A 10,250-nucleotide genomic window follows, 5' to 3' on the forward strand; every position below is an offset into this window, starting at 1 on the left:
GAGCCTGCCACCGGTAAACCCTAATTTTATAAAATATTGCCAGATGTAGATGCAAAACCGTTACAGCATTCAAAACAGTTCAGTCGGTAAATCTTATTGGGCCTACTGTGTTGCCACTTTGCAGAGCCCTTGAACACATGAAGCTGCCTTAAACTGAATCAGACCCTTGGGCCACCAAAGTCAGGATATGTCTAATTAGACCGGCAGCGGCTCTCCAGGGTCTCAGGCAGAGGTCTTTCACATCACCTCCTTCTCCAGTCAAGAAGAGTTCACTGCTCCAACATGAAGAACAGTTCTGTATTCACTATTCTATTAACACACATTTTGCTTAAACAAAGAAAGTGCCAGTACCATTATAGGGACCACCCAAAGAAGCCACAGTTTAAATGAACATGTAGTCACCACTTAAAGAATCTCCACTGATTTCGTGCTTGAAATGTTAACAGAGAGAAGGGTCACAGACAGCTGTGAACACCTGGGTGAACTTTTAGAAGCCTAAAGCCAATGCAGAAACAAAAAACTAAGGGAAAAATAATAAAAGCTCAGCAGGTGGGCAGATTTTACCCTCCCTACCCAAGACAAGCCAGCTGTTACAACACAGAGCTTCAAACTAAATGAAAAGCTGCAACACAAATGCCACAGTTAACAGACAATTGTCAACTCCTCATGTCAACCACATATGCAACCTATGTTTTAAGAACTTCAGGCAGTAGGGAGAAAGGCCAGCCTTCGTCAAGGCACAGTAAACCATGGTTGTATCTCTCCATCAAGGGAATATCCCTTTCACACAATCAACAGAACTTAAGTGTAGTTAGTAGTGACACAAGCACCCAGCACTCACAGAACACAGAGATACACTATTGACACAGCTACTGTGTACACCAAGACACAAACAGAACTATATAAAAGTATTTTCCTGTAACAAACAAGGCAGGTTCAAGAGAGAAGAGGACTCCTAAATGCTGCTACGGCAGACAAAAAGGAAGTGAACTGAGCAGGAAGGTGCAAGTCCTTCCCTTTGGGCATGCACAGTCCAAAGCCATATCTCTGAGCTGGGAGGATTTTTTTTGCCTCTACATGTGTTTGAACCATAGTTTCGCACAAGCACAAAACCCCAACAGTGTAACGCACAAAAACCACAAAGAAGTAACTGGTTTTGCTTATCTGGTGTTGTTGGCATTAAGCTCTCCAGGATCAGTTAAAGTTTGCGGTATCTTAACCACAGAAATGGTCTGAAAGAGATGGATGCAGAGCCAACCCTAACTAGAGTTACATCCTTCTAAGTCCACTGAAGCCAATGGGCTTGCGAGGGTGCAACTCCGCTTAGGATAGCATTGACAAACTTGCAGAGACACTTAATTTTTGAACTTAACCTGGCCAGTGCCTCAACTGGAAACTGCAGTGACAGCATCCCCACCCCCACTATGAACTTTTTGGAGAAAAGATGGAATACAAATATAAATAATAGTTGCTAGAAACGGAGGCACCATGAATGGGTGGAGCTAAATTAGAAGGAAGATACTGGAGGCAACAGAACAAAAACAAGAGCTGAAAACAAAAGTGATGCCTGGAAAACCTGTGAATGGTGAGACTTCTCATACATTTTACACCAGGTAAGTTCCCACTGACAGCACCTCAGTCCAAGGCCACAGAGCAAGAAACAGCACCTACTAATCCCCTCTCATTTCACCAAGCCTCATCCAGACCATTATTAGAGCTCTCAGGTGGGAGAGGTGCCCTGTGACCTACCCGAGTGTGTGCGGAGGTGACCAGTGAGTGCATCTCTTCTCCGGCAGGCATAGTTGCAAAATGGACATTTGAAGGGCTTCTCACCCGAATGCAGCTTGATGTGGCGCAGGAGGTTACCCTTTTGTGTGAAGGAGGCACCACACTGATTGCAATGGAATGGCCTCTCACCTAGAAAGAAGAGTATCACTAGTGAATGTCCAGAGACATTAGCTTTGATACTTTGCTTTCACCAAGCGGCATCCCAGCTTTGATCTTCTTCTGGATGGTATCCCATTCAACAGAAAAGCAGCTTATTCCGGTCCATTTCATTCCGGCTGCCAAGTAGTTAAAGATTCCGTAATCCATGTTATGAATAGTCACAGAAGATCTTAAATAGGATCCACTTTCAGAACTTAAAAGCTCATCTTTCCAGCATAACAACTTAATTCCTTGTACATATTTTCACATTTATCATGGGGGGAAATCAGCATGGTCTTCCCTGTTGGAGTGAGTGGGAACTGGAGGCACAGATTAGTGTAGGGCTAGCATTGCCAAGTCAGACAGTTAACCTTGCGTAATGGTCTGGCCTTTACATTTTGTTCTACAGTCTCTGGAGCCTCCAAGCAACCTTAGCTCGTGCTTGCTTTACTGCCTTTGAGATATGCTTTGCTCTACATGGTTCCTTTGATCCTTAGATTATACTCATTTTGACCCTGCTCTATCTGAGGACCAGAAAACATGTCCTACTCTTTTCACTGTAGCTGGGAAAGCTTTAGTCCACCTGCTACAGCTCAGCTAAAAATCAATTTGGTGACTTTAGGCAAGCCACTGTGTCTCAACCCCATCTGTAACATAGGGACAATAATATTCACTTACTTTACATCACTGTCATAAGGGTTACAGAGATCAGAAAAAGTGCTTTGAACATGCTAAAGTACTGTATAAGCAAAGTACCCCTACTAGTTTAACTGAGTCCAAGCCTGAGAAAACTGCCATCTAATGATAAGACAGCTCATAGCTACCCTATGCTATCCAAGATCAGACAACTTGAGTTTGACCATTAAGGACTAGGCTACTATATCATTATGGAATTCCTCACTGTTATTGGTTTCTAGCAGCCATGCCTGCTCACCAGTGTGGCTGCGTTTGTGCACCATCAGCACATTTGGGCCAATGCACACCATCCCACAGATGTCACACTTTAGCTTGCCGTTGGGTAGCCGGATGCCACCAGGAGAGTGTGGTTCCTGCCCCGACCCATCACAGTAGCCAAGAGGCTCAGAAAGAGAATCCTCCACAATCACGCTGTCATCTTTTTCAATGAGCCGGTCGTCCTGCGACAGCAGCCTGCTTGCTTCTTCATCACTGTACATTTCCACCTTGATAGAATTTGCTGCAGAAGAAAAAGGCAAAAGCAAAAACATTTAAAAGGCTCATATTAAAGAATTTTTAAGCCATGAACCCGCCCCTACCCCATATTAAAAAACCCGCTACAACCCTGGAGGAAGGGGAACAAGACTTGATTACCAAACCTTTTCCATTTTGAGCACTAACAACAGGATCAAGAAACCTCTCTCCATTAGCATCAAAAGGCCAATCCTATCCCCAGAGCTGCAGCTGCTTTAGAGTTGGAGCACAGCTACCTCAGCCAGTTATTGAAATGTTTGCCAACCCTCTCTAACTTCTCACTCTGAAAAAGATGACCATTTCAATAACTACAACGGTGAGCAGAATCCCAGGATTTAAAATAATGCCCTTTGCATGTCAAAGTACACAACTATTACTAGGCAACTGATACCAGCATACTACAGACTGCAGCATGGAGTAGCTTTTCACATCCAGCAGAACAAAACGCTCTCTCAGTCAGGTAGCGGAAGCTGGGAAAGAAAGATCAATTACCTCAGATGTGCCCCTTGAAGCGCCTAACATAAATAAGTTTGAGAGAAATGTGGGTTTCCCGTCTTCGCTTTCCGATATATCTGATATATGGAATAACCTTCATTACAGCAGTTTTTAAAAGCCACACAGAATAGCACTCCTGAACCTTTGGTTCATGGCCAGATTTAGTCATTCTGTACCAGTCAGAATGCGTGTATGGGAAGAAAGAGGGGCTCATACATTCAGATCCCTTCTGTCTGCGCTGCTCGTCTTAACTACTTCTCTTTTTGAATGGGAAAACCATAGGAGTAAAAGCCAAACAGAGCCATGAGAGGGCAGCCACGTTTGTTATGTGTAAGTCTGGCCTAAATCGGACAGGAGGGTCCCTGTTTTAACATGAAAAAGAGGAACTAAAGCCACTCTGTCCTCATCCTTCCTGCATGCCATCCCTTCAGGAGTTTTCTCCCAGTTTGCCTTACTTCTGGTGTTGAAGGCAGGCTGGGAGAGGATTCAGCTCTTCTCAGCTACATATTCTTTTCATGTTTAAAAAAAAAGGCAGCCCACCACCCCTGTGCTCCATATGTGAACAGGCCAGGACAGGGAAGCAAACAAAGACGGCTGCTTCCATCATATCTAGCTGGGCCTTGAGGATGAAGTCTTTTTGTACTTTATGTTGTTTCAGGGAGGGAGGCACGAGGACAATATAAGCCTGTTGATTCTCCATGAAACAGCCCCTCGCAAGACCATGACAGTTACCATTTAATTGCAGTGTACACTCCTAAGGCTGTTTGATTTGTGGTATTCCACAGAGCATTAGAACAGCTAAGAATGTAGGTCATCACGGGCGTATCTTTTCCCCTTCCCAGTTGTTCCTTTCCCTATTATGCCACAGAACTGAAGAAAATGCAGCTGCTGGGAGGCCTTGTGATGGGCACACATATTCACCGCCTGCAGCCATGTGAGGAGGCCAGAGATAAGATATGCTGTGTAGTCACAGAATTCACCTGTGCTCCCAGAACAGGTTGGCATTAAATTACTTTAGTAAGACAAAAGACCCCAGCTGCTTAGACACACACTGTTCACAAACCAAAAAGTATCCCCAATCTTTTTCATTTAAGATACACTTCTTGTTAAGGTACACATCTCTAAAAATAGGGCATAATGGTATAAATGCCTTCTGCAAGGGAGATGGAACAAAACAGTAACTTAGGTCATGGTCATATACAGCAAGCAGCTACATTTATCTTGCTATCCACAGTAAACACGCAATACAGACAGTTTCAGAGGGTAGCTGAGTTGATCGGCGGTGGAAGAGCTGGAGTCTAGTCCAGCAGCAACTTACAGACCAGCAAGATTGTCAGGGCATGAACTTCCAAGAGGCAGAACTCTCTTTGCCAGAGTGTTTGACTCTCCGAAGCTCATACCCTGAAAATCTTGCTGGTCCCTAAGGTGCTACTGGACTCGAATACAATACACAGTAGACTAGGCATCCATGGATATCACTAGTGCTGCCACCAATGTTCCCTCTAAGCTGTGGAGTCTTGTGAGCAAAAATTCTACTTTGTGAACTCCTGGCATTAAAGTTGTGAGCGAGCGATTGGGCTCCTGCAGAAATGAGTCTGCTCTGGAGCCGTCCTTCCTGAGCTGAGATAAAAATGTGTGAGCTGGAGCCTAAAGAACTGTGAGCTAGCTCACACTAACTCAGCCTAGAGGGAACACTGGCTGCCACTAGAGCAGAGATGGGCAAGTGGGAATTCAGAGTCATCCCCCCCCCCAAGTGATTCTCAGCTGGCCCCTAATCCCAGAAAGCCTTTTATTACACATCTGAACTGATGGAGGTAAAAGGTATCTGAGACAGACAGAGGGCTGTTTCATCCCTGAGCCTATGGGAGGTGCTGCTCCAGCATCCAATGGGGGGGGGGGGATGATGGAATGTTAGAGGGAAGCACCAGCAGGAGTTGTTAGAGGGAAGCACACAGCAGCCTCAGTGAGAGAACAGTGATCGTTTGGGACTGCCTCAGGGAGAGAGCAGTTTGAAGGGTGGCTCTGCCTGGTAGCACGGCAGAGTGCTTTTACTCTAACTTGAGGGGAGGATAGAGTACCCAGCTGTGAGACCTGCCTCTGATGATGAGCAGACCTCATACCATTTAGTCTGATTATTGGGAAAGGGCAGGCTGGTGTGGGTGGAGACTTGTGTGTGTGAAAGGATCCAACCCAGTGGGCTAGGCAGTGAAAGCCTATTTGTACCTGAAAGCATTACAGAGAATTCATCCACACTCAGAAGCTGTAACTAGCTTAAATTTATGTGCCTCAGCCAGGTTTCTCCTTTGATTATCTGGAGACCTGTGCTGCTGATCTGTTCTTTAAAACCAACCTGTAAATAAATAAACCTTCCTTGTTATCTCCCTTATATATAAAAGCCGAATGGTGGTGGCAGTTCTCTAGAACATTCCACACGCTCCAGAATTGGTTGGCGCCCTGGTGTGTCACTCAGAATCTGTCCCTATCCACTAGCTGCATTGGTTGAGTCTTGCCTCCAACATTCTAAACAGTTTGCTGTCCCCCCCACAGCCAGTCAGAACACAGAGGTTATTTGCATATGCAGCCTCATTGGCCTTTGCCTCGGAACACAGAGGTCATTTGCATAAGCAACTTGATTGGCTTTTGCCTCTAACATTCTAAACAGTTTGCTATTCTGAGGTAAAATGTGTCCAATCTTCAGGTGAGGGCTGGAGATCACTCAGAATTACAACTGCTTTCCAGATGGCAGAGATCAGTTCCCTTGGAGAAAATGGTGGGCTCTGTATCCTTATATGCTGCTGAAGTGGCCCCCGTATGACAGCCAATGTGATGTAGCAGTCAGGACTTCAGAGCACGGGAGGGGCTGCAGGTGTGTGGGAGGTGGAAAGCTGAAGAGTAGGGGGAAATAAAGGTAGGTTGATGATTGGCTGGGCAGGAAATAGGGTTGCCAGCTCCAGGTGGGAAATTCCTGGAGATGTGAGGGATGGAGCCTGGAGAGGGTGAGGTTTCAGGAGGCATGGGACCTCGGACAGGTACAAAGCCATAGATTCCACCCTCCAAACCAACCATTCCCTTCTGAGGAACCATTGTTGCCAATCTCCAGGTGAGGGCTGAAAATCACTCAAAATTACAACTGTTCTTTAGGTAGCAGAGATCAGTTCCTCTGGAGAAAATGGTGGACTCAGTGTCATTATACCCTGCTGAGGTTGCCACAGCAAATTGACACTGAGTGGCCAAGGCCGGGGCACCCGCCCAGAGCCTCTTTCTAGAGGCCATTGTATTTATTTCCACAATGGGCTTTTTTCCTAGTTTACATATAACTCCTGCCTCAGTGATTTCCATGTTTTAATTGCTCGCCACAAAACTTACCTCACAGCAGTGAACCCAAAGCCTTTATTCTTGCTACCCTTAAGAACATCTTGTAACTGAGGGGAAGGTTTACAGTACTGAACAAACCTGGTTTCCCAGAATCATGAGAGGCTATGTGAGTCCCCTCAGTTGGTAAAAAAGGCCAGTCACACTCTCCTTACTTTAAAACAACTTAACCCATCAGCCAGAGATCTCAGCATTTATTTCCCCCTTAAGTATCTCAACAACACAGTGTATTACAAACCCTTTGAAGAGACAGGGATTTCACTCTCTTGGCCCAGAGTGCCTGCCAGCCAACACTTATGGGCCCACATGACACTGACAAGGCAGCGGCCCTTAGCATAGCATAGGCAGTTAACAGGAGGGTCAGAGAACAACTCACTCTTTTTGTAGCTACTGTCCAGCTAACACTTCTCTGTTCAAGAGTGACACCTGCTTGTACTTCAAAGGAAGGGAGGCAGATCTAAGATGAATACTTTTAAAAAGTTTATTGAGGTCAAAAACAAACCCACTGAAAGTCAAGATTTAGCCTTTGTTTTTAGGTCAGGGCTGAGACAGGCCAAGACGGAACATAGAACTGACTCCTAATATGGTACCCTAATCCACAGTAATATGTAGGTGGGAAGACTTTGACAGGGAACACCACTGAAGCAAATCTGTCATGCCACATGCCAGAGTGTAGGTTTGGAACAGTACTTGTGGCCAGAACACATTCTTGGGGTGGGGTAGGGAGAGAACTTGGAGTTCAGAGGGATTGTAAAAAGCCTATTCCCTAAGACCATCATGAAGATATAGGACATGCTGACACATCTGTGCACAAATATTAAGTGAAAGCCTATTCACCAGGGCAGGAGCTGCCCAGACACATTGAGGCTGGATGGACTTTGATGAGTTTCCATCCCCTAGGAATGAATTTCTCTCTCTTTTTCCCAGTCAGAGAAGGCAGAACTGGCTATTGTTCTGCAACGTTCCTTACAGAACCAAAGCAGCGTCTGGTTGAGCTGGCAAAACAGGTTATGTAATGTTCCTATTCCGCTGGGGCACGAGTTTGCTGTAGGAACCAGCTGTGAAATCAAGTCTGATCAGAAGCAACAGCATCAACCAGTGTCTCCCTGTTAAAGGGGAAGATATTCATTTCCTGTTCGTTCAGTTCATGTGCTAAATTCCTTTCAAGTTACATTGGACCAACTAGTTTTTTTTTAACACACTGGGTATGTTACACGGGCTTCTGAACATTCCATTCCAAACAGCTAACACTGAATTCCATTTTGGCATTTCCAACTCATTTCCAACCCAATTCTGGACTTGCTCTCCCCCACTATCCCAATTTAAGATTAGGAAGACATAGTTACTTCATGTTATCGATTTTTATAAACATCATGTGACCAGTGTTATTGGAGACAAGCCTGAGAATCCTGCATTGATTCTGCAATTCGGTGGCTTTGTAGGTTTTTGAAGAATATGGTAGAAATAGGCTAAAACAGGACATTAATGCCAACAGGAAATGTCCGAAGTTACAGAATGTACCAAATCAAAAAACCCAACAGTGCAAACATGCCCCTTTTCAACACTCTTCAGATCTAGAAGTCTCCAGATCTAACTCCATGCAGCATGCAAGTATAATTTCTGGTCTCTAGATCTAACAACTCCATGCAGCATGCAAGTATAATTTCTTTGGGTCTGGTACCAATGTTAACAGTGCCCATCCATTCCCCATTATAACTACATGATCTCAAATCTTGAAAGAAAAAACCCTAATACTACTTCTGAAGTTACATAAGTAACAGGTTAAAATCTAGTCCAGATCACCCACACCAGTCTCCCATAAAGTACATGCGTTTCTACCTCCATTCCACCCTGCCCCACCCTTGGGCCCTGCTCTTATTTTTCCCAAGGGCTGTATTCACATGGCCCAGATGTCTCCACTTTCTCAAACAATCCCAATTCCCTGCCCATGCAGTAGGAGATGATCTGATCTTGAGAAGTGTTCTTCTCCAATAAGCATTGCACAGAGACTCATACACTAAAATCTCACCTGAAGGTATCTGGAGCAGGTAGGTCATGTACTCACCGCTAAGGGAGCGGATTGGGGAGGAGTGCTGGCTGTTTGGTGTGCTCACTGTGGGCCCCACGATTGTGGAGGTGAACTCCTTTTCCAAAGAAGAATCCCCACTACCTTTAGGAAATAAAAAGAAGCAGGGAGCACAGGTAACTTTGGCTGCTTTGTTGTAAGGATTTGTCTCAAGAAACAAGCTTATTTCCCCTGTGACTAAAGTAATGAACGGCTGGAGTGGGCATGGGGAACTATTCTGTGGTGCATAAACAGGATCCAGCCCTTGCAGCTTGCCTTTTTTTAAAAAAAAAGAAAAGAAAAATTATACACTGGGGCTCCTGGTGAATGACAACATAGAAAGAATACAAACTACATATAAAAAACAACTTGAAGGCATTATTTCCAAACCATGTAATTGGGGGGCAAACAGTTTAATGGGTTGCCTTTCCCTGAACAAAGTGAACACACTATATGGTAGCACAGCCCCTTGTTGAGCATGGCTGGCGCAGAATGAATCAGACTGCAGAACCAACAAGATCTCTCTTTCACTGCTGATGGAGCAAGAAGCTGATCTGGATTCAGAAGATGCCAGATACATTTTCAGGAGAGGACTCATAAAACTAATATATTCATATTCGGGGTGGCACCCCTCTCACATTTATGAGGTTAAGATCACAACATTGTCAGGACTGTGGTACAGGTTTAACATGAATTGCCAGAATTAGACTAGAGCATCCAGGTTCTTGAATAAAATGGGCACCGCCACTTGCGGTTGCTCAAAGAAGCAGAAGCATCTCTCTTTACATGGCAGCTGCAGGATAAAGAGATTTTTTCATTCAGAATTACTAAGTTGCCATAAATAAGACCAGGTATACATAGGGTTTTGCTGTGGGATGCTTTACACTATACAGATAAATAATGTGTACTGTTAATAAAGCATCTTAGAGAAATCTGCCATACAAGAACAGTGTTTGTCAGCATGGGCTCTAATGGAGGAGCTAGCACAATCATTTTTCACAAAGATTGAGACTACCAACTCCAGCTTCAGGACGACATCATTAAAGTATATTCATTTCAAATAAATTTTGAATATGGCTAACTCGACTTCACTTCTGCTGCTTCCCACAGGAAGAGCAAATACACCAAAGTATGTATATGACAAATCCTTAGCGACTATTTCCCCCAGTTTGTCGCTCTAGGG

General features: G+C 44.6%; 1 protein-coding gene across 1 annotated transcript in view; it reads right to left on the reverse strand.

The window, feature by feature from the left end:
* The window catches only part of IKZF4 (IKAROS family zinc finger 4), a 34,401-nt gene that overhangs the window by 20,449 nt on the left and 3,702 nt on the right, over nt 1-10,250 (reverse strand). Inside the window, exons 2-4 of the mRNA XM_015408695.1 lie at nt 9,068-9,343; nt 2,861-3,121; nt 1,750-1,917 (exon numbers count right to left, since the gene is read on the reverse strand). Of these exons, the coding sequence (XP_015264181.1) occupies nt 1,750-1,917; nt 2,861-3,121; nt 9,068-9,343 (705 nt within the window). The remainder of the gene's footprint in view (nt 1-1,749; nt 1,918-2,860; nt 3,122-9,067; nt 9,344-10,250) is intronic.

This window comes from Gekko japonicus, unplaced genomic scaffold, assembly GCF_001447785.1.
Source record: "Gekko japonicus isolate JY-2015 unplaced genomic scaffold, Gekko_japonicus_V1.1 scaffold2118, whole genome shotgun sequence".
NCBI classification, from domain to species: Eukaryota; Metazoa; Chordata; class Lepidosauria; order Squamata; family Gekkonidae; genus Gekko; species Gekko japonicus.